Source organism: Coffea arabica, chromosome 6e (genome assembly GCF_036785885.1).
Source record: "Coffea arabica cultivar ET-39 chromosome 6e, Coffea Arabica ET-39 HiFi, whole genome shotgun sequence".
Taxonomy (NCBI): domain Eukaryota; kingdom Viridiplantae; phylum Streptophyta; class Magnoliopsida; order Gentianales; family Rubiaceae; genus Coffea; species Coffea arabica.
Window position 1 is genome coordinate 53,910,426 of NC_092321.1, and position 24,860 is coordinate 53,935,285.

Sequence of the window (24,860 nt, forward strand, 5' to 3'; positions counted from 1 at the left end):
TTTTTCAATTAGCATGCCTACATGAAATTTCTTAAGCAGACTAATGTCTTCATTTTTCAAATCTTCGAGTAGTATTTGGTACCCTGTGATTTGAGTCTACATTTCCTTGTCGTTGGTCATTTGTCTCTGATAGTACTTTCCTAAGACAAATTTGTGCTTGGTTGCATTTTTAGCAGTAAACTTTCTTATCAAAGCTTCCCAGATGGTTTTAACTTCCTTGCAATTGGAGTATACATCAAATAATTTATTAGAAAATATTTGTAAAATAGTATGTCAACATACCTTGTTGGCATATTGATGCGAGCGCGGAAGCAACTTAGGATCTAGAGGAACACGTTGCGGAATTGACGAAGTTGAACCCAAACTTGGACCACTCAAGAGTAAATTCAACGGTAAAGAACGCCACAATCAAGTGTGTGAGCTTGATTGATAAGTCAAGGAATAACCTAGGATCAACTCTAGGATGCTCAAACTAGCTTTCACAAGCTAAAGGAATTTGCCTCAATGAAAGACGAAATTCTGAAATTGTATTAATAATATTGTCAAAAACTGAATGTAAAACATCACTTAAGCTATTTATAGCCTTGATTAAACCCTAATAAAGTTTGGAAAATACAAAGGAAATTCGGCTAGCCCATTTTCTTTATTTGGCCGAAAAATAGCCCGTACAGCTTAGCAAGGGTACTTAACTGTGGCCCAATCCGCCGTTTGGAGCTTGAACACTTGCATCTTCAACTGTAAGCAACACTGTAGTAGTCTTGGAAGGATCTTCCAACTCAATCCCTTCAATGGGCAGTTTCTCTTGGGCTTGGACGGCATGAACCAAGGCTTGAAGCGACTCCTTGAACCTCTTAGCTCGTGCTCGTGTTACTGGGCCTTGGAGCACCTTCACAGGGTCCACTTGAGCACCTTGGATCTCGTGCCCAACCGCATCATTTCGGCATATTGTCATGACTCTTATGACTTAGCATCAGCAGTTGCAGCAGGTTGAGCATCAATCAATGCATAGGCAACTCCATAGATGTCGAGAAGTGAGTATATACGTTCTTGCAACCTTTTGAAATTTTTATTAACAAAAACTTCAATTTTGGAGACGTCTAGAAAAGGTTTAGCTAATGGCAGCATGACTGCAACATATGCCGATGATGGATGCGATATACTGATGATGGATGCAATGTGCTAAAATTGTCGAAGGCCATAATTTCTTAGATTGTTGATAAAAAAGCCGAACAATGCTAACAATATTGAAGACGTAATTTGATCAAGTTTAAGTCATGCTAAATAGCACTGTTTTAAGAAACTATTTTAGGGACACTGAAATGTTTTCCAAAAATTAAACAAGCCTTCTTTTTGTTGATAGCAAGAAGGATTAGAAACAGCAAAGTTTAATCTAACAGTAGAGGAAGTGGATAGAATTGAGAGCTAAGAGGAGAAGGAGGAATTTAGAAAGTTCAGTGGTGTATTCTATCCTGTGAAGGATAAAAGCTATTTATAAACCTCAAGAACTAATGTTAAGAAATGGATAAAATTTTATTTTCAAGAAAGAGCCGTTGAAGGAGAGGGAGGAATTTACAAATTCAGTGGTATATTCTGTCTTGTGAAGGATAAAAGCTATTTATAGACCTCAGGAACTAATGTTAAGAAATGGATAAAATTTTATTTTCAAGAAAGAGCCGTTGAAGGCCTGATAATTCTTGCTAGTTATTGCTAATATATAGGAACATGGGAATAAAACTTATTTGTTGGTCTTGCAGATAAAAACATTATCTTTGGAAAGTTGAGTTTTAAGTGACAAAACAATGGATAATTTCCTAACATTTAGGAGGTCAACAACCAAGAAGATATTGAGGAAATCTTGGAACATTTCTATCTTTAAGAAAAATCAATCTGTTGCTAATCTTTAGCAATAGCAATCAAAGGTTTTACGTTTGTCATGGATAATAGGATAAAAGTCACATTTCTTTAAGTAAAATCTTTTGCTTTAAAAGAGTCCAACTTAATCCACAAGACAGAGAATCTTTTGAAATACCTATTATATTACAACACTAAGTTCCTCCATAGGATAAAATCTGGATTTTTTACGTCCTTCTTGTCGTTGACAGTTTTAACATCCAAGGTGAAATAGTTATAGTTTGACATAGCGTCGGCCATTCTCCATTAATTAATCCATAAAAGTCTTGACTCTCAATGAGTGCAACCATTTTGGTCCTCCAACTTCGGTAGTATTCTTTTGTTAATTATAATGACACAAAGTTACTAACGTTGACGGTGGATGGATATGGACATTTGACGGCAGCAGCCATTGCCTGTCCTTGATACCAAAAGGACAACTAGAATTTTAGGTTCTCTCGATTTTTAATTCTAGAATGAGAGATTAACGGGTGTGTGTGTCTAGATACACTAATCTAGAATCTTCAATCACTTAATTTGAGAAAGAGTCCATCTAACAGGCGCTTGTCTAACAGGTTCTTATTAGATATTTAGGATAATGGATAAGATGTACTTCAAATGTTAAATTTTTAGGAAGTAAAAATTAATTAAAGTATATAAATGTAAGGGAAAATAATAATTATTAGTATGCATATGAATATAATAGGTTAAATAGAATTTAAATATATTAACAAGTATCCATGAGCACCCGTTGAAAAACCATTTGAAAAATTCTCAGGCTTAAGATTACAGCATTTACTAGAAAACTCCTATGATTAACTCACTTTACTGCTCCGACCAATGTGAGACGCTGCTAATGGTTTTCCTTGTAGTAACAGGGTATTTGTTTTGTCCCTTGCTATCACAAATGTAGTAGGATATTTTAATTCCCTTACATTAATAGAATTTCCCCAACGTAGCCTTAGGGAATCCTGGGAAAAAGTATGGGGTTTTATTAGACATCAAAGACATCAAAGGTTTTGTCCCTTGAAGTTCCAATCAATCATTGCCTAGTTTATTGACTTTTACTCCAAGGCTTGCCATCTATAAACCATGCATGAAGCAAACTTTCTCCAAATACCCTTGGTAGAGTATACAGGTTCAAATACCAAACAAAGCTAATTCGACCAGGACATGCATGGACTGGAGGTTGATGGCTGTAATCAAACGCCTAGTAGAAAATGGATCCGTTGTTTTAGGTGAAAAAATTGCAATTGAACATTAAGAAGGCTAAAATATTCCACACTTTAAGGGCAAGCAAAAATTAGCCAAAAATTAACCTAGTATGACGACATTGTAGAACACAATCAGCAAAGCAATATAAGTATACAATTACATCCAGCAAGAAAAATTCACAATTTTAGAGAAAAAAAATATTGAAAGGCAAAGTTAGCAACAATTCCACTCCAGATTTGAGTAAGACTTCCTTCCACATGTTCTTCCTTTGTCATGCCTATCCATAGATTTCCAAAAGCGTGGAGTTGGCTTTCTTAGCCAACCCAGAAAAGTATGCTGTTAATCAAACTTTTTCAGTGGACGATACTGTTTAATAGTACCATCTATTTGTCTTTGAATCCTGTCCCTGGTTGCATTCCAATCTTAGTTACCTACAAGTCAGTAAAGCATCCAAGCAACAATTCATCATCCCGGGGTATTAACACAGGCTGGTTTTGGCATGCATATGAAGCTGATGGATCAATCACTTGTTGAACAAGTAGCTTATCGAAAACTTTCCAATCATTGTACTGCTGGCAGTATATGTTGCTCTTCACATCTTCGCCATCTTCATTGACTAAACTACCGCTTTCAAAAACCTGATCTTTTGTTGCCAAACTTGTTGAAATAGAAGGGCTGTCAAGTTGTGGAATTTCAATGAGTTGATTGTCAAAACGGGCCGCATGGTTGGATATTAGTTCATGATGATCTGCCCGCAAGGGAACTTGCTGAAAATCAACCCCATGGATTGAAATCGGATTGACAGCATGCATTGAAGTAATTGATTTGTCAGGAAATGATGGAGGCTGGTATTTTCCATTTTCTCTCATGTAGTAGGCATTACTCCAGGCTTCAAAACCTTGCTTGTGACTTGGACAAGGCTTCTTGAATGCTCTGCAAACAACCCATCCTTCTTCCTGCAATATCAACATCCTAGTTAGATTTTAGTCCAAACAACATCCTTCTAACGAGTTTTAGTGTCACTAATTTGTAGGTTCTAATTGTAATCCAGCTTTTATTTGGTTTTAAGTGGGGGCCAAAAGTGATGATGAGGTTTAGAAAGCGAATCGTTTGGAAAAATTTCTGGTATTGTTTTAAAAACATTATATCTGATCTCATTAACATTGAATCACAGAAGATATTACAGTAATTAATAGAAAAAACCAAAAAACTTTGAGTTCAAATGAAGGATCCACTCGAATATTTCAACTTCTACTAGAAAAATGAATGACATTTAATGTTTTGACTATAATGAGTATATTCCACCAGAGCTATATGTGACTTCACCATAGTTTTTATAAACATATGAAAGAGCAAAAGGTAATTTGGTGCACATCGAGCAAGACTTTTTACTTGGTTGGAAATCCTGTTAAACCGTAGCTTTCATGAGAACAAATAAAAACATTTTGAAACGTTTAAAACACATGCAAAAAGATGAGATATGTGCAGGTTCATTGTATCAAAGGGACACAAAGATGGGAAATGAATCATCCAATGTTCCAATGTTGTCGTACTGTACCGTAAATAGACATGCAGTTTCACATATGTGACACTTTTCTGTGCGTGTTCGCATGCATAAAAGAACATTATGGCCTCTCTTGACCAAAGTTACGATTCAATCAAAAAATCCAACTTTTCAAAAGCTTAAATCCTTTGCTCCCTTTTTCAAGTATGGACTTGCATAATAATTAATTTGCATTCAAGAAAGCAGCCGCAGTTTTTTCTTCCTTTTACTTCTAGCGTGAAACTTTAGTATTTTGCAGGAATAATTTGGATTTTGATAAAGTCGATTCAAAAACTTGCCTGAGAAGGTCCTTGCTCAGATGTTTGAAGCCGATACTCATGCATGATCCAGTCAGTCTTCCTCATTCCTACAATTTTTTCCTTTGAGATCACAGCTTTATCTCTTCCAGTTGCTTTCCAAAATCCAGCAGCAGTGGCTCTGTTGGTTCGGGTTCCTGTTGGATATTTCCTGCTTGTGACTGAAGAAGTACCATTCATTTTGCTCTTCATATCCTAATTTGCACCGATCTGTAAATCAGAAAATACAACTACATTAAACAAAACAAACCATGCAAAAAAAGATTTATGCAAAATTTGCTCTAGTTGGATGTTTGCCATAATAATCTCAATATGTTAAACCATCTGTTCCTTTTTTTTTTTAATAAAAATTTTACAAAGTCGGATGTATTTCGAACTCTGTACCTGATTTTCATGTATATGGTACAAGCTTTGTTACTAAAACAAATAAAAACCTGAAAAGTAAAATCACTTTTTTTTTGGGAGAAAACTATCACATTGTCATGACTCTTAAACTCTAAGATATATAGATTTATTGTTAGGGAGTAGAAAATGCAGCTGTATTTCTTATTTGAGTGCAATACGATTTGCGTAATTGTTAAAAAATGTGATGTCTAAAGTCATCAAATACCTTGTATATCCCATGGTTCCATCCTGTAGAGATCAATGTCAACAATAACATCAAGATCGATCTTCAATGAATTAACCTTCCGATTGAGGTAGTATCCAACAAGCTCTTCCTCTGTAGGGTGAAATCGAAATCCAGGAGGCACACATGATTCCATCTCCATTGATTAACTTATCCTAGAAAACAAAGTCAACCAATAAGTTCTCACTAGAGCAGCTATGAACCACCATAGGAATTGAAGTATGATTTGATTTTGGAAGGGCAATATTCGAAAAAAAAGAAGAAGAAGAAGAAGGGACTTACAAAACAAAAGCAATTCTGATTATACTTTCCTAAGTAATGAGCTCTTTGAAGATATTTTTTCCTTTTGATTATTTTAACATCAAGAAAGCAACTTTGGGAGCTGAAAAGCTCACTGAGTGTGTTTTACACTTGCACAAAACCATGTTTTCTAAATTTGCCATGATTCATATCCATCCGTGAGCACAAGGCCATGATGATGATGATCTCATTTAGGGAGGGACCCAAGAAATGTGTACTTCATGTGTGCCAATGGTATACATTAGAGAAATGGCAGACCAGCAGTGGATCCCACCAAGAAACACAGATATTTTCATGCTAAACCTAGCCCAATCACCTTTCTTGCACGTAGTTAGGCAAGTTTATTGAACACAAAAGTGGCCGGCCGCAAAAACGGACTTTGTAGGCAACAAGCATGTTCATTTCTTTGAGTGCATTCCACTCAAGCTCATGGCTTGGACTGCAGAAAACGTTCTCACACCCACCATGCTACACAAAAAATGTGCAGAAACGATTGTTCATGGACCAACCCTTGAATCTATGATGCTACTTAGAAAGATCAAAATATTTCCTCATTTTCTTCTTCTTCTTTTTTTTTTTTCTCTTTTGCGTGGCATCTTCCACCTCATGTTTCGAATATGCTAGAAACCAAAATGGCAAATGATCGAGGAACTGAGGTGAAGTTTAGTGTTGGAAGAAAGAACCTTTCAGTATAGTATTAATTTACATCCAATCCACGACATGCATGGATGGATTCATCATATTTGAGCAATCATTAACTCAAGTACCATTTGCCCACATGTTCATCTTAGAAGAGAGACACTAGTGGCTTATAGACTACTCGCAAAAAGAACCATATTCCGATTCTTTATTGTTTTTCATGCGAAGGACAAGAACAAGCAGATCAAGAAAGCATAACTAATGGCAAGCATTTTATTCACATTGTAAACACTAACCAGAAAGTTGAACCTTGTCTTCTTCTTCTTCTTGGAAGTTGAGAGAAGGGAGGGGGGGAGGAGAGAGGGAGAGTTCTTGGGATTGGGGTATTTGATGAAGATATTGGTCAGGAGAAAGAGAGAACAGCTTAAAAATGAGAAAAGTGCATCCGATCAGCCTCAAGTGTTGGTTGAACGTTGTTGTTGGCGAAGCTTGTTGGTATATAAATACAATATCATATGATAAGAAGGGGTGAAACACTATTCACTAATAGTGAAGAAAACAAATTGAAATGTGACAAACCTGCGAGGATTTGATAGAATATAGTACAAAACCATCTCTATCCACACACTACAACAAAAATGGCCTTTCCTGACATGTCTATAAGGACACTTGTCAGTTTGTGTCGTTATACCAAATGTATCATGACACTTATTAACCAACTCAATAATATGTACTATAATTTTTTTATTTTATCATGATATAAAATAATAATGTGCCTTTAGACTACCTATCATGACACTTGGGAAAATGTGAGAAAAAAAAAAGACAGAAAATGACATCGTTTTAATTTGGCTCCAGACACTTGGTAAAGTACTCTGAAGTTTCATTTTGCCAGCAAAAGGACTTGGTGAAAGTTTTCTTCTTCTCATCTCTCTCACCTCTCCGCATACAATCTATCTCAGCCAATCCAGAATGTTAGTCAAGCTATCTCCGCAAACAACCATCTTCATCTTTTCTAACCTCAACTTTAAATCCTTCGGCTAAGACATCTGGAAGGGCAGGCAGGGAGTAAAATTAGAAGATCGGAGCTGTACATTAGGAAAGCTGGAAGATACTTCAGGCACGCAAATGTTGTTCCAAAATCGAAGTGGTAAGCACAATGAAGCTCTTATGTTTGATTTCGTTGTCAAGAAATTACCTGTAACTTGGAAATTAAGGTAATCAGAATTAAAAGGAGGAAATTGTATTGTCCTGCAACTTGGAAATTTTTTTCTGAGAAGTAAAGATTCTTGGCCTGAGCTGTCGCTAGTTGAGTTATATTGTCCTCATTTAAGATTATTGAAAGATTTAAATATGATATCTATCTAATTGTAGCATTAATAGCAACTCGGTGTTGGATACTTTTTCTTTTGCTGCAATGGAGATGAAAACTTGAGGAAATTTGTTCAATTGGATTGCGTATTTTTTGAGGAGATTGATCTTTATGTCCATGTTACATTTTTTCTATTGTCATGCCATAATTGTACATAGGCTAGCTAACAAAGTGTCCATGCGTGATTAGTATGTTGCCCAAAACCTGTTCGATAAAAAGTCAATTCCCCCTGTTTTTCATTTTTTCCTATGAAACCTAGCTGTAATTGAAGTTTGTTTAGGCAGCTAGTTCTGTTTGGTGATGGGGACGGTTAAGTAAAACTGTGAATAGAGAGCTTCAACCAAATTGCATTGCTTATCGTAATCATGAACACTCAGCAACAAGTTCGATATAAATAAATGAAACAAGGACCATGGTCTATATATGCCTAGCAGGAAATTATTCTGGTGACAGAATTGGGAAACCGTGACTATGTAAGCCCAAAGAAAATTAAGATGCAGATAATGGACCGCCAATGTGAGGCACAAAATTTGCATAACAAAGGTAACCCTCGCTGCCTTTTGGCTTTTGCCACAAAGGTGGTCCTCCGGCTAAGTGCATATTTCACCCAATGGTATCACTTATATCACTATTGCTTTTTTCTATGTTAAATTCTATGTAGTACTTGCATCTTTACAGCATTTTTCTGTTTTAAATTGTCTGTCTAATCAGTACGTGAGTTGCTTGAAATATATAGTATAACGCTTGTACTAAGTGTCTTCTGCACTTGATCAGTCTATTATAGTGCAAATTTTGAGCACAAAAAAGGGGACTTTTAGATTAATAAGATAGAGACATTGATGCAGTTGGGTCAAAGTATTTTGACATGTTCATAAGGATCTTCATAGGCATGATTAGAAGCTAGGGGACTTTTCTGTCATTCTTTTTTCCAATTACCTATGCCGTCAGTTGCATGCCTTTCTAAAGAGATGATTTATAAAATTAATCACTACACACCAAAGATGTATGTATACTTTGGTGGAAATTTAGTCAAATTCTTGAATTTCACCTTTAGTTTTCACGCTCATGTGTTTGTTTAACCATTGACATTTCAGATTGAACTTAGGAATTTTGCGAAGACGTGAGCGCAAGAGTTGGTATGAAGGGTTTTTTTCTGTTATTAGGTAAATAAAATTTCTATCCGCTTACTTGCAAATTCTGTTTTTATAGATTGTTGAGAAATTTTGCATTTTGTTGATTTCCTTTATTTGATGGCTGCTTGATTTAGTAGACTGTAAATTCTTGAACTTGAAATTAGGGACTTGTAAGCCACGACCTGAGTTTAAAAAGTAGGCTATTGGAAGCTCGTTGGAGGACATTTATTTATATTAAAAGTATGGATAAAAGATGGATGGATTTTCCAAGAACAAGTGAAAAGTACGAGACAGGACTTCAAATGTTTCTAAACTTCGCATTTTCTAGATCAAGTTGTGACGGAAAGATTTTGTGTCCTTGCAAAGATTGCGGCATGGGTGTTTGTGTGACAAAAATGGAAGCATATGATCATTTGAAAGTGGTAGGATTTATCAAGGGTTATAATAATTGGATAGCACATGGAGAACTTTCAAACTACAATGAAGCCACATCTAATTCTGAAAATACATCAATTGGGGTTTCAAATGGGACTAATGACATGCAAGACTTGGTCCATGATGTATTTGGGATACCACATGGAACAAATGAATTGAATAGAGAAGGGGACATTCCTGTTTCAGAGGCTGAAAAATTTTACAAATTGATTGATGATTCTCAACAGGATTTGTACAGTGGTTGCAAAAATTTCTCGAAATTGTCTTTCATTATTCGGTTGCTTCACCTAAAATGCCTGGGTAAGATGAGTAACAAGATTTTTAATATGCTTGTTGAGCTGTTGAGAGAAGCATTTCCGGAGGCCATGACTAATTTGCCGTCTTCTTACTATGAGGCTGAGAAATTGATGAATACATTGGGGCTGGGTTATGAAAAGATCGATGCATGTCCTAATGATTGTTCTCTTTATTGGGGTAGTGCTAAGAAAAGAACTTCATGCGAAACATGTAATGAGCTTAGGTGGGTTGCCTCAGAAATGATCCAACTAGGGAAAAAAGGAAAATTCCTCAAAAAGTGTTGTGGCATTTTCCGTTAAAACCTAGATTACAAAGACTATTTATGTCTTCTAAAATTGCATCTCAAATGAGATGGCATGAGGAAAAACGTACAAAAGATGGTTGTATGAGACATCCAGCTGATTCTCTAGCTTGGCAAACTTTCGACCATCTACATCCAGAATTTGCTAAGGATTGTCGAAATGTTAGATTGGGGTTGGCATCTGACGGGTTTAATCCATTCAACAACATGAGTTCTACACACAGTACTTGGCCTGTAGTTTTAATACCATATAACTTACCTTCGTGGATGTGTATGAAGCAACCGTACTTCATGTTGTTTTTGTTAATACCCGGACCATCCTCTCCTGGGAATAATATTGATATTTATCTACAGCCTCTAGTTAAAGAACTGACCGAATTGTGGGATTTTGGCATTCAAACTTATGATGCATCCCAAAAAGAAAATTTTCAACTGCATGCGGCTCTGTTTTGGACCATTAATGATTTCCCTGGATATGCAATGTTATCTGGGTGGAGCACTAAAGGTGAATATGCTTGTCCTGTTTGTCACAAGTTCACTCATGCACGACGGTTGACTCATAGTTTCAAATATTGCTACATGGGTCATCGGAGATTCTTCGATAGTAAGCATAAATTTAGAAAGCAAGCCCAAATCTTTGATGGCACCGAAGAACATGGAAAGCGACCACCTTTGCAAACCGGGGATATGATTGTGAGTGAATTGGGAGACTTGCAAATTAAATTTGGAAAACTTGTGAAAGGTAATCCGAAGCTGCCTTTCAATTGGAAAAAGAGGAGTATTTTCTTTGACTTGCCATATTGGAAAGATAATGTCTTAAGACACAATCTTGACTTCATGCACATTGAGAAGAATGTTTGTGAAAACATTTGGGGAACATTACTGGACACTGAGGATAAAACAAAGGACCATTACAATTCCCGTCGTGATTTGAGAGAAATGGGAATAAGAAAAGAGCTGCATCCCATTGAGACAGAACCTGGAAAGGTGTACTTACCTCCATCTTCCTTTGCAATGGATAAAAAATAGAAAAATATGTTTTGCAATGTGCTAAAAAAGGTGAAAGTTCTAGATGGTTATGCAGCTAACGTCTCAAGATGTGTTCGAGTAAAACCACCAAGAATTTCAGGGCTTAAAAGTCATGATAATCATATCCTAATGCAGCAATTGATGCCTATAGCTTTGAGAAAATCAGTGCGCTATCCTTTGATTCGATTGAGTAGATACTTCAGGCAGCTTTGTTCTAAAGTTATTTGTTCTCAAGATGTGGTTCGTTTGGAAAGTGAAATTGCCGTCATACTCTGCGATCTTAAGAAATGCTTCCTACCAACCTTCTTCGATGTCATGGTGCATTTAGTTGTTCATTTGGCAACTGAAGTAAAATTAGGTGGGCCGGTGTATTATCGTTGGATGTATCCTATAGAGAGGTACTGCTTGTAATTCTCATTATGCCTTAAATGTTTATTCCTTTTTTGCTTTCTTTGATTTGTGGAACTAATTAGAGAGTTTGGAATGATGATACTTTAGGTACTTAGGAACATTAAAATCTTATGTTCGAAATAAAAGTAGGCCTGAAGGTTCGATTGCTCAAGGCTACTTGGCAGAAGAATGCATTAACTTTTGCTCATTGTATCTTGCGGACTATGTTGAGACAAAATTCAATCGTCCAAGCAGAATGAAGAAGTACATAAGGAAATTGAAGATGGTTTAGATATATTCTCTGAATCAGGACATCCTTTGGGGAGGGGCAAGCCAACAGTCTTTGATGCTCATATCTTGAGTAAAGCACATCAGTATATTTTATTTAACTGTGATGCAGTCACACCTTACATAGAGTAAGTTCAACTACAACTTGATGCATTAAAATTTTATTGTAGAATTCAATGTATGATTAAAATTTTGACTCATGTACTTCTAGGCAGCATCGTAGATTGATAGAAGAAGGATATCCTCAAGTTCCACAGCATCTAAAAGAGCGCTTGCACAGCGAAAATTTTGCGTGTTGGTTTGCTGAACATGTAAGTAAAATTCTGAATATTAAGTACAATTTGAATTGTAGGACTTCAAATATAGTTTCATCTTCTTTTTTTTTTTTAAAAATGACAAGTTAGAACTTCCTCAAATTGTTTCGGTGTTGAGAGAGTTGAGGTTCCTTGCTAAAGGTCCAGATATTGTTGGAATCCAACATGACAGGTATGCTGTTAATAGATTTCGGTTTCACACCAAAGAAGTTGAGAAGAAAAGAAAAACGCAGAATAGTGGCGTTACAGTCAATGCAACAACATCCAGTTTTACAAGTATAAGGGATCAAAATCCAATTTTGAGTGAACTAGTTTACTTCGGCATCTTGAAAAATATGATTGAATTAATTTACGGAGGTCGTCGGGTGGTGTTATTCGAATGTGATTGGATATCAAATGGTTCGAGAATGAAACAAGATGCTGATAGGTTTACTTTAGTCAATTTTGCAAACGTGAGGCCTCATGTTGAGCCATTTATACTCGCTTCACAAGCATCACAGGTTTTTTATGTGGAAGATCCAACTAATAAGGATTGGCAAGTGGTTATCTCTACCACTGCAAGAGCTGGATATAACATGGGCACAACCATGGATGTTGAGACATATTTGCAAAGTGATGTTGGCAATCCTGTTGTTGAGAATGAAAATGAGGAAATTAGTTAGGTTCGTGAGAATGGACTCGGGATTGAAGTTGATTTGTCCCAATATAATCTGATTTAGAATCTTTTATAGCTTTAAAGCTTACTGGTCCTATTCTTCTCTGTTTCAATTGCTAGGCCTAGGCTTTATTTCCTTTTGTCGATGGGTTTTGCATTTTTTTTTTGTATTTTACTAATATGACCGACATTCTTAGTTTTGAAGGCATTTACAAAGCTTTGAGTTTAGTGCTCTCGGTGTCATGTTAAGCCTTCTGACAGATGTGATAAAAGACTTGGTGCTATTAGTTAAAACTTGTGTATTAATTTGCCTCTTTAAGGCCTTTCTTCATTGATACTCCCATGGTCCAGTTTTTGGATTTCTAGTCTTGGTTAGTAATCGTCAGTCTTATTCATAAAAATGGTATTGGAATGATTTTTCTTTTAATGGCATGAGAACAATTGGCAACTGAGGCTATGATTTGGGGAGAACAATTGGCAACGTACAGAATGTGCAAATCATTTCAGACCAAACATAAAAACTATCCAACTTTCCAAGGAACCCATTACTCATTTTAAGAGCCCAATAGGCTGGATAAATACTGGTCATTATTTTATAAGCAATTCCATTAATTGTAAGCTGTAATATTACATTTGTGAATCATTATATTATGGCCAATTCTTTTTCCCAATAACCCGAGGTCTAATTTTTTATCAATAGAAATATTTTGAAACTTTAATCTATAAATTTCTTAAATAATTTTTTAATACCATGAAAAAATTATTTTTTAAACCAATAACAATACAAAAAGTTAATTCCGATAGAGCTTTCTAGTCCAACTGATCTTTGATCGAATTTAATCGGTTTAGTCGCAATTTTGGATTATCCTTCAAAGTGACCGGAGACACGATCGAACCGATCAAGCACGATCGAATCGATTAAACCGATCATACTATATGTTTATGTTCAATCAATGCGTTATAAGTGTAAGCATAAGGTTAATCATTGAAAAGTTCAATATTAAGATCTTGTAAGTGATAGTAAGCTTCTAATTAACACAAAGTTCAATGGCAATTGCTTTGGAATTGAAAACATTGAATATATATATATATGTTTATGTTCAATCAATTCTAATCCCAATGTTTATCAATGGAAAGTTCATGTATTCACAAGTTAATTTTCTTGTTTCAGAAACTAATTCGATCCTTCCAATGGCTGGTTTGACTACAAGCCGTACATAATTGCTAGCAGCATAAAATAAATTGAGTAACCGAAAATATTTTGATTAAAAGAATTGTTAACTTCTCAAAATTTTTAATTATTTTTATATTTTTAGTTGTTATATTACATTGTATATAGCTTTAACAAAATTTTTATTTGTTATATTTTTAGTTGTTATATAGCTGTAACAAAATTTTTGATTGTTATATTATATTGTATATAGCTTTAACCAAATTTTTATTTGTTATATTTTTAGTTGTTATATAGCTTTAACAAAATTTTTAGTTGTTATATTATATTGTATATAGCTTTAACAAGATTTTTAGCCTTTATATTTTTAGTTGTTATATTATATTGTATATAGCTTTAACCAAATTTTTAGTTGTTATATGGCTTTAACAAAATTTTGCCCAAACACACAAAAATTGTCATTAGTAGCGCGGCAAATTGAAAAATTCAAAAGGCTTGACTAATTTACTTTGGCGTCATTAGTACCGCCTTTATTTCAGACATCTTCTCCCTCTCTCGTTGTCCTCTGCCTTTGTCCTCTCTCTCTCTTTCAAGCTCGCACCACCAATTTGAGTCAATTGCCGTCCATGAACTCGCACCCATTTGGGTAACTTGGTTGAGCTCGCACCAGGTAAATCCCTAATTCGGCTGTTGTGTTGGTTTGGTGGCAAGAAATCAGAAATTAGGGTTTCAAAGCTTGGGTGGTGGGTGGAGTTCAGATCTTGAAGCTTGGGGAAACCGAGAAGTTAGGGATTCAAGCCATAGTTTGAGGTAATTTCAGTATTTTGTGTCTAATTTTGCATCGCATGGTAGACATGTTCTTGCATTGCATGGTAGATTTAGTTTTTAGGTTATTCGATTCCCATCTCTGACAAGCACCTTCTCCGTTTCTGAGAAGCACATTTCTAGGTAAAGTGTTTGCTTTGGGGGGTGGTGGTGGTGTGAAAAGCTTTTGGGGGTGGTGGCGCTGTGAAAAACACGTTTCTGAGAAGCACATTTCTAGGTGAGCCTGGTCGAATGGAGACTGCTACTGTGAACTGAATGTACAATTTCAACCATCTGTTTTTGGTGATGTGTTCTCGTTTTCAGTCTTTCACCTTGATGCTCTTCGTCTCCTTCCTGTTCTACGACTGTATTGTTTGTACTGTTACAATTGTATTGGATAAAGTGTTTGTGCATTTACTGTTAAGTGTCAACCCTTAACTGTGGATGTGACTCTGGCAAAAAGAGAAGTAATTTGGTTTGGAATCGTCAATGCTACGTAAAGCTTGAGCTCTTGTTTAGATGAAACACTATCTTAGAATAATAGAATTAGTGTTCTTGATAAATGCAGAACCATGTTAGAATCTGGAAATAAAAGTATTTAGTAGAGCTTCATAACCGACCCGATTGCCACCCCTAAACATACAAAACCAAGAGTTGTATTTGTTGGTAGAATACATTATCCTTTGCAATTTTTGGTTATCACATGGCCAAGTATATTTCGTTAATTCAAGACAATCATTTATTAGTTTGCTCCATTACTGAAGTTAAAATTACGTGGACTCTTCTACTTGCGCCCTCATTGAGTAGAAGCATACCAACTTTTGATCATAGGCATCATTCTCAGAACAATATGGAAAAGTTTCATGTCTAGCGGTAGTAAATTCTGCATATCTTTCATGCTGAAAGGATGTAGATCAAAGCATTTCCCATGTATATTCTTGCAATCACTTAAGCATGTAGCTTTCATTTCATTTCCAATTAGTTGCTGCATTGAATCGTATATTCTCCATTTGTTTCTCTGTTCTGTTGACAGCTCCATAGTCTTCCCCTGGTTTATTCTTGAAGAATGCCATTTGTTACTTGTCATGCTAGTTTATTGTTCAAGTAGTACTTCTTTATAATAGCATTTGTAAGTTAAAGAAACTATAGGTAGAGTGTTTGCTTCAATAAATTTTAAACATTTACATTTGTCCCTTTCTTCACTCAAATATTATGCAGGTATGGCCCGTAGAGGTCGAAAATGTAAGCGCGCTACAAATGGATTGAGAGATGAACCAATTGAGCAACCTCTCTCATGTTATGAAACAAGACAGCAGCCTCCACTTGGAACAAGCCATGAAAATGTAATTGAACAAGTGCAAGGAGAAGCTGCTCGGGCACCTCAATCTGCAATTCAGAATTCTACATTGGGAATAATGCATGAATCAGGTGACCAAGTTACTCAACAAGCTAATGGAGGTTCGCAATCACATGAGCAGTGCCAGAACTCTCCAATTCAACAATCTCCACTTGGAACAAGGCATGAAGCAACTAAAGAAAGTCCAAATCAGGATTCTCGAGGTCCACATTCCAGTGACACCACCTTCATGTCATGCAACTCGGACAATGCAGGTATTACTAACTGTTTTGAACCAATTCCAGAAATGCATTTTGTTATGTTCATAACTTGCACCTTTTTCTTATTTTATACAGGAAAAGAAACTACAAATGATTCAAGTGAAGTACATCTGAAAACCCGAGGCCCTACATTTATGAAAGAAATTTGGGGTCGGCCTAAGGAACTTCCACGGATTGAGATTAAACTCGATGACAATGGGATCCCAATAAGTGAGAAAACCTCTTTCTCTGAATTCTTGGGTAGTTTGGCTAGGAATGGTATGTATTGTCCAATAGATGTTGAAACATGGCTTAAGATGCCAAGGAAACTTAAAATGGACATGTTAGAAGTGATAAAGGTAATGGTAGCTTTTGTATTATGTATGCTTTGTACAAAAATTACTGTGAAGTTGTGTTGATTTTCTTGTTGCTAACTACGTTTCAGGAAAGGTTTGCTTTGCCTATGGGACTGGAAGCTTGGACCTTAAGATCTATTGGCAAAAAATGGAGAAGCTGGAAGGCAGATTTAAAGGCTAACTATTTTGATCCTGCCATGCCAAATGCTGAAGCTCGGTTTCAAAAGAACATAAGGGTACGGGAAGAGCAATGGATCAAACTTTGGGCTTATTGGAAAAGTGAAGAAGCAAAGGTACAAATCAGCTACAACATTCTTCATAAAGTTGTGTTTATTCAATGCTGTAATCTTGCTTTTGATTTTGAAATTTAGAAACTAAGTGAGAGGAACAAGAAAGCTAGAGGGGAGAAGAAGATAAACCACACAACCGGAAAAAAGTCATTTGCTCATCTTCAGAACCACTTGGTGATACCTCATCAACTTTTTAGTTGCTAATTTTTTTTGCTCGTACATGTTTCATTATGTTAGCTTGTTTTTTAATTATATGCTAAATGCCAAAACTATAATTAAAATGATTCAATTTCTTATAGGCCAAACAGTTGGGAAGACCTCCTACTAGAGTAGAAATGTTCAATAAGTTTTATACCCATGCCGATGGAACTCCATCAAGTACCATAGTTGCTGAGAATTTGATAAGGATCCGAGAACACAAGCCTATCAATTCTACCATGAATGTTTTCAGATAGTCTTCTGCAATAACAAGTGTTTTCCTTTATTATGTAGGAAAAAATGACTGAGCTGAAAAATCAGCTTCTATCGGATTCGCAAGATCCAGTTGGTCATGATGATATATTTGCCCAGGTGGTTGGGCAAGACAAACATGGTCATGTTCGCTTGTTTAGTGATGGTGTGAATCCAACGGACTTATGGGAAGACATTTCTAGTCATAACACATGCTACCGTATAAGTGTTCAACAACAGTCAACATTGGTCCGTTTGGAGGAAAGGCTTTAGCGACAAGATGATGAAATAGCCAGCTTGAAGAAAATGGTTTTAGTTCAACATGGAAGGGGCTCTACAATTGACAGCCCAAGACATCCTTCACCATCATCTAATAATGTGTCAAGCCATGCTCCATCACGAGCCACGCAACCTATTCGAGTAAGTATTTACAACTTCTAAACTTTTGCATTTGTAATCTGGAATTTTGCATGAGTTTGATTCTTGTACTTGTTGGATGTTTACTAGGTAGGGAATATGGTTTCACTAAAAAGTTTGTTTGACCCAACAAAAATCGTGGCAAAGGGATATTTACGGAGTCTGAATCCATTGGATGAGGTCGAGGGACAAGCTCTTGGGCCAAACTGGTGTGAAATACAAATACAAGTTGCAATGACTCCACGTGAGCAATTGATTAGACCATATGATTTACAACAAACGATTCAAGATACACTTGGTGCACCAGTTGCTTGGCCTTGTCATTTGGTGAGATATGCACTTAAATACATTGCGGATTTTCTAGAATTTTAGTTCTAGTTATGATGATCTAATGATCCCCTTGGTCTTTGTGCATAGGTGGAACCAGCTGAAGAATGATGGGGACTTCGTGGTTATGCCTGAGGACTCTCAACAAAATGGAAAGTTTGGAAGCTATTTCTACTTCTTTCAACTTATTAGGGATGAGAGTCTTTTAGTTTGTGCTTCCGATGAAGCTTTCAAGTTATTGTAAATGAGAATCTTTTGGTACTGGTTTGATATTTTAGTACTTGCTTTTAGCACTTGTTTGCGATTTTAGTATTTGCTATGTTTGTACTTGTTATCGACTTTTAATTCAATGAATTATATTTGAGTATCGACTTCTTCTTTTACATTGCTATATGCATTCTGCTCTTTGGGATAATTTTACAAGTCCCTTGGAATTCTGGTTGATGGAATGTACAGCAGGGAGGACTAATTGCAGGTTGCTTCCATATAAAAAAAATCCAGGGAAAATTCTCCTGGCAATTAAAAGTGTCAGCATAGCTTAACTTCGAAAAACACTAATAACAAATGGGCATGTCGTCCAACACATTGTAAATTCACATGGCTACGTGTCCTTAAATCCATATATTAAGACAACTCAAGATGCCTTCATAAATTTGATATCCTACTGATTCCCTACTGATGTCCTAACGCTATACAGACACTTTCGATTATCACAAAAAAAGGATTTTGTTGGCAGAGGTAAAGATATAGCAGCATGGTTTGCCTGACACATTTGAATGCTGCTAAAGATTTGAGGCTATCCCCACATTAGATGGGACAACACTCGCCCTGGGTATCAGGATAGATAAAGTGTCAGGTTAGATTTTATATACTGACACCTTTAAATGCGGCTAAAGGCCATTTTTGTTGTAATGACATATATATATGTATTTATATAAGGTACTATAAGGGGGGGACTGGTGATTGTTATTGATTACGCATGGGGTGGCAGATAGATGAAAGGTTTGTTTGGACGGCGTGACAACCAATTTTCACTTGTGTTTTAAAACTCGGACCAGACCGGTCGGTCAAACCGGTTGAACCGAGAATAGGCCAAGTGTCCGGTCCGAGTCATGCTAAAAAACCGGAAATTTAAAAATCGGTCAAAGCCGGTCAAAAACCGGATTTGACCGGGAAAAAATCGGTTTTCCCGGTTCAATCAGCATTTTTTTTAAAAAAAAACTCAAGCTTTTCAATATTATGTTTTGGCCCTCCAAATTGTTAAAACTTACTAATATACCTCAAATATTTCATACTTTATAAATATTGTCCTAAAATTTGATATTATTTTTCAATTAAATTCATAATTTTAATTCTAAACTTGTTAATATTTATTAAATAACATAAATTGCTACTTAATTGTTCTAATTTCTTTGTATTTTCTTGTTAAATATATTTGAAACATCAAATATATATGAATATATCTTTATTAATATCAACATATTATTAGATATTTTATATATAATATTTTAATTTTTAAATAATTTTTATTTATGACGTCATCCGATTCGACCCCTATCGACCCCCGGTCGAATCCATTGACCGCTGACCCCTGACCTCGGCCCAGTCGATATCCGGTCCGGTTCTGAAAACATAGATTTTTACGCCACCCCCACCGTTGTTGTTACATTGCGCCCTAAGACTTTCCACTACCATCTTTGTTTACGGTACTTGTCAATTCTCATCCCAAAGTCCATTAAACTTTAAGCATTGACTGTGATTTATGACTGTTTATTAAATTAAGTACAAATTGACAAGTTTGTTACATTGTTACTCTTGTTCCTAGTGTAGTTGAACCATGTTATTTTCCGGTCCAAAATAAGTTCTAGATATAATAAGAAAGAAGTCAAAGAAGAGGTGTTTGAAAATCAAACCAATGACTTCATTATATTTTGCTTAATTTGTCCATCCTTTGATTGATATAATTCTTACAACATTGGATATAAATTCGTATAACTTTAGTACAATCATTAATATTACCCTAATTTAGTTGTGACGAATTTCATTATAATAACAAAATTACAAAATATTATACCAAATATTATAAAAATTACATTAAACGAACATAATGAAACTCAACTCAACTGGAGAGGCTCGGTTTCCAATTGAGTTGGGTTCTCAGGCTTCACCATGCTATGCATACAAAAGGGATAGATAACTGTGAAAATGACTAATGCATCGAAATTTCTAAAATGTAGATGAGAAGCACTCTATCTCCAAAGTGTCTCTAATTATTGATTTATTGCACTAAAGGGTTAGATTCGACACCACCATCAAACCATATAATCTACCCTTGGACGGAGCTTTATGAGTAGCAAAGGTGAATTTTGGATGTGACAACAAGGAGGCAAATTTGCAAACACCAAAATTTAAGACCAACCATAGTTGAGTGATGCATTATCTCCTCCAACAATCCAGCTCTTGTTGTCTGTTTGGTGCGCCGCCCTTCAACAATTGGCACCCTTTGGCAGCGGCCACATGGATGGCACGTCAGAATCAAGAGCTGTCTTTATCAGAGAACTAATCATTTGTGGTCACCAATACATTTAACTAAGACACATCAGTATCCTCACAAAAGCCTTCATTCTTCGTCTACTTCCCAGGCTCTGTCTTTTCTTGCTTGGAGGTTTTGTCTTGCTTGTGGGTTATTTTTACTAAATAATGTCAACTAAAGAAGAGGTTTAACAAGATTAGCATGGATTTGAACCCTTACATTCATATCACAAACTTGCTGCAAAAGCCCTTTAGTAGTTGCAATTGAAGGCTTAGAAATTAGGTACTTATCTACTTCTCATTAAGCAACATATCAACGTCAAGTTCGATTGGATTATGTGCTCTAGTAGGATGATCAGTTACCATACAACTCAAATGCAGGAAAAATAGGCTTTTCTGCCTTTTTTTTTTTTTGTTTACATCGATTTTAAGACTGAGCAAAGAGATGTCCGAGAATTACATTAGTACAATTGCCTTACAAATTTTGGGCTTAATTAGGGATTGTACTTTTGTAGCAGTGTCTACGGGAATTGTGTTTTTTTTTAAAGTGTTTACATTTATTAGGATCCAAGCGTGGAACAAACAACTATTGAGATATTAAGTATACAACAATTTAATGAGAAACAAGTCACAAGCATGAAAGATAGACACACACAATATTTAACGTGGTTCGGCTCCACCATTGAGCCTCCGTCCACGGAGAGAAACTTGTTTTTTTTTTTAATTATGAGAGGAAAACTCTATACAAGAATACAACTTGAACCCAAGCCCAACCCTTGTATACCATCTCTCATTTCCTAAGAACCCTCTCTCACACCCCATGTATAAGGCTACATGATGCCCCTTGTGTCTCCTTGTGTGCCTCCTTGTGTAGTATGCCAACCCATCAATTTATAGGGAACATTAATGCCAAACAACCAAATAACAATTGGAAACCAATACTATTTCCTAAACTAAATAGAATTTCTTGGCTACTACTTTAAGTAACTAAAACCAATTAGGAAACTAGTTACTTCCACACAAGATAAGAAATCTACCTAAAAGAATTTAAGCCAATTTTCTAACAAATCTCCACCTTGGCGAAAATTTCTTTTAGCAACCATTTGCCTTCAACTACCAAATAATATGGTACCAAACTACACACCCGAATCAATACAGTCCTGACACCAAATTGATTCAATCGACAAATGAACATGTGTAGTTATCTCGAGTCCAACCTCCAGTTGACTCGTGAGAAGATGCCTCAATTCACCATCTCCCTTTGCAGAATTTCTTCTCACCACCACTTGCAATCTGGGATTCCATTCTGTGAGCTCTAACCCTAACCATTGAGGCAATCAAGTGGTAAAGTTACCATACTTCTTCCCATCCTCAGGACTGTCTCGCCACTTGTGGTTTCCAAGATCCACCTAAAACGAAAAACTCGTACTTGTCAGAGTCTTCTGGCGCATAGAAATTAGATCTCCTTGTTTCTTTGGGAAACGTGCCACACCACCCAAAACATAACCAAAATCTAAAATCCATCGGGATGAAGTATCAACCGTTGGAGGTGTGAGAAAGTCTCCACCGATTCACGTCCAAAATCAACATTGGACTCCACCTTTTCCATGACCTTTGAATCACCTGCCTAGATTCACCGTCAAGCATCTCCATACTTTTCGACATTTCATCCTTCACCATAAATACTTTTTACCAAGCCATTGAAACAAGGATACCACCCATTAAATTGTTCAATTGGTGATAGCTACCAATCCACTTGATCTCAATAGTTAACTAGGATCCAACTACGAATCTTGAGCAGCCTAGTCTCGCAACCAAGCTCTGATACCACTTGTTAGGATCCAAGCGCGGAACAAACAACTATTGAGATATTAAGTGCACAACAATTTAATGAGAAACAAGCCACAAGCATGAAAGATAGACACACACAATATTTAACGTGGTTCGGCTCCACCATTGAGCCTACGTGCACGGAGAGAAATCTGTTTTTTTTTATTATGAGAGGAAATCCCTATACAAGAATACAACTTGAACCCAAACCCAACCCTTGTATACCATCTCTCATCTCCCAAGAACCCTCTCTCACACCCCATGTATAAGGCTACATGATGCCCCTTGTGTCTCCTTGTGTGCCTCCTTGTGTGGTATGCCAACCCATCTATTTATAGGGAACATTACTGCCAAAAACCAAATAACAATTGGAAGCCAATACTATTTCCTAAACTAAATAGAATTTCTTGGCTACTACTTGAAGTAACTAAAACCAATTAGTAAACTAGTTACTTCCACACAAGATAAGAAATCTACCTAAAAGAATTTAAGCCAATTTCCTAACAACATTTGAGTCCGTACAATAATATTATATAAAGTAATACAAAATCATGTAAAAAAATACAATAACTAAATATAATTTTTCCTACCTAGATCAGCTATAAAAGGCTAATCTAACCCCTTTTTTTTCTGATCATAAAATTAGTGTCTACCTAGCCAAATTTGTTATAAAAATCGGAGTCTTATATAAACAATGCTGTGGTTTCTTGAATTCAAGTCTCAAAAAGTGAAGTGTAAGTTTTGTTAAATAAGCAGAACGTTTTATTAAGCAATTAGTAAATTTAATTGCAGAGGCAATTAGATTACGTTTTCTGATAATAAGCAAAAATATCTTACCACAGCATTCTACATTTCTTTTTTTGTTATATTTCCTTGTTTCTTCATGGGATATGAATGGGACAGTAGAATCCAAATTTTCTGACTTCTTGCATGATGAGATATATAGTAGTTCAATTAATCCACTACTCAGCCAGTGATTGCATATAGATCAACAGCTTCACTCCTACATGTTTTGCAAAAAATTTCAGCAACTTGTAGTTTTCAATTCTAATTCCTTTTGATCATCAGGTAGTATATTTCTCCAATATTCGATCTCATTCTTGTCATAGTGGTAAAATAAAAAGGAGTGTAGTATATGCACCAATATACATTCAAAGTCATGCTTAGCAGTTGAGAAACAAAAAGGGAAGAAAAAAATTTCCTTTTTTTTTATCACTTTCAGTGCTTAGTAAAAATTCAAAACTGATAGGTTAAATTATAGTATCTGTATGAGGAGCCACCCTGGTTTCTGATCCTTTTTTGGATGCACAACAAGAGATGAGAAGAGGACAAAAACAATTGCTTCCATTCAACAGCTTTTGGTTACAGAGGTCATAAAACAATGTTGGGCAATCTTGGACCACACAAAAATCAAAGACTAGGGAAAAATGGAAAAATAAGGACAAGTTGAGCAATCTTGGACCACATAAAACTCAAAGACTAAGGAAAAATGGAGAAACAAAGAAAAGTTGAGCCAGGTATCAGCATGTCCCAGTGACATCTTTAACAAAAATTAACTACTGAAAACGTGAAACATAGACGTACTAGGAGGGAGGAGGGAATAGAACATCCGTTGTGTTTCTATTAGGTTTGGTTGTGAATTTTGAACTTACTCTACAGCCCTTACTGTAACATCCTCTAGTACAGTCAATATATATAAATTTTCTAGTAGGATTTTACCTGATGAAGTAGTCAAAGAAATTAAGCACAGATAATATATAAAGTAAATTTTAAATGCGCTGATAATATATATATATATCATCACGATAGTTGCATTATACATATCTGAAATTTGACTTATAATAATTGTAAGTCATTCAAAATTGACAGTAATTAATTCTAATATGTATATGAAATTTAATGAAAAATGCATGGCTATCGTTCGAATCAAATTTTGCTCTCGTTAGTTCTAATTAAATCACAGAATGACAACTCACAAGAAAAATTTACCTGTATGGTCCAACATCGTCTTGTACAATTTCAATCCTATGATGAGACATATGGTATTATGCTAAGAGCCTAGAATTGGAGTAGAGTGGGGCAAGCACTCATTTTGTTATGGGCCATGTTTTGCTAATTTCAGCTAGATATTTTCTAAAATTATCACCGCCTAATACTCCTTCAGTTTCAATTATTTAATCATGTTTTAAAATTTTAATTTTTTAAAAATAGTAATTTGATTGTGATGTCTGTACTTCTCTTTTTAATTTTATCCTCACAAATTTAAATTTTAAATTTAAATAGTAACATGTATATAATTAGAAAAAAAAATATATTGAAAAGAGAAGTTAAAATGTATTTT

At 35.7% G+C, this 24,860-nt stretch overlaps 1 protein-coding gene and 1 pseudogene across 1 annotated transcript; one reads left to right on the forward strand and one right to left on the reverse strand.

Moving 5' to 3' along the window:
• Positions 1-4,877: 4,877 nt before the first annotated feature.
• LOC113694626 (NAC domain-containing protein 30-like) lies at positions 4,878-5,735 on the reverse strand (annotated as a pseudogene).
• Positions 5,736-9,411: 3,676 nt separating this feature from the next.
• Positions 9,412-12,753, forward strand: LOC113696785 (uncharacterized). The gene is made up of 6 exons (XM_072056275.1): positions 9,412-9,992; positions 10,076-11,057; positions 11,235-11,447; positions 11,745-11,905; positions 11,989-12,088; positions 12,178-12,753. The coding sequence occupies exons 1-6, from the start codon at positions 9,412-9,414 to the stop codon at positions 12,751-12,753; spliced, it is 2,613 nt and encodes an 870-aa protein (XP_071912376.1).
• The last annotated feature ends 12,107 nt before the right edge of the window (positions 12,754-24,860 follow it).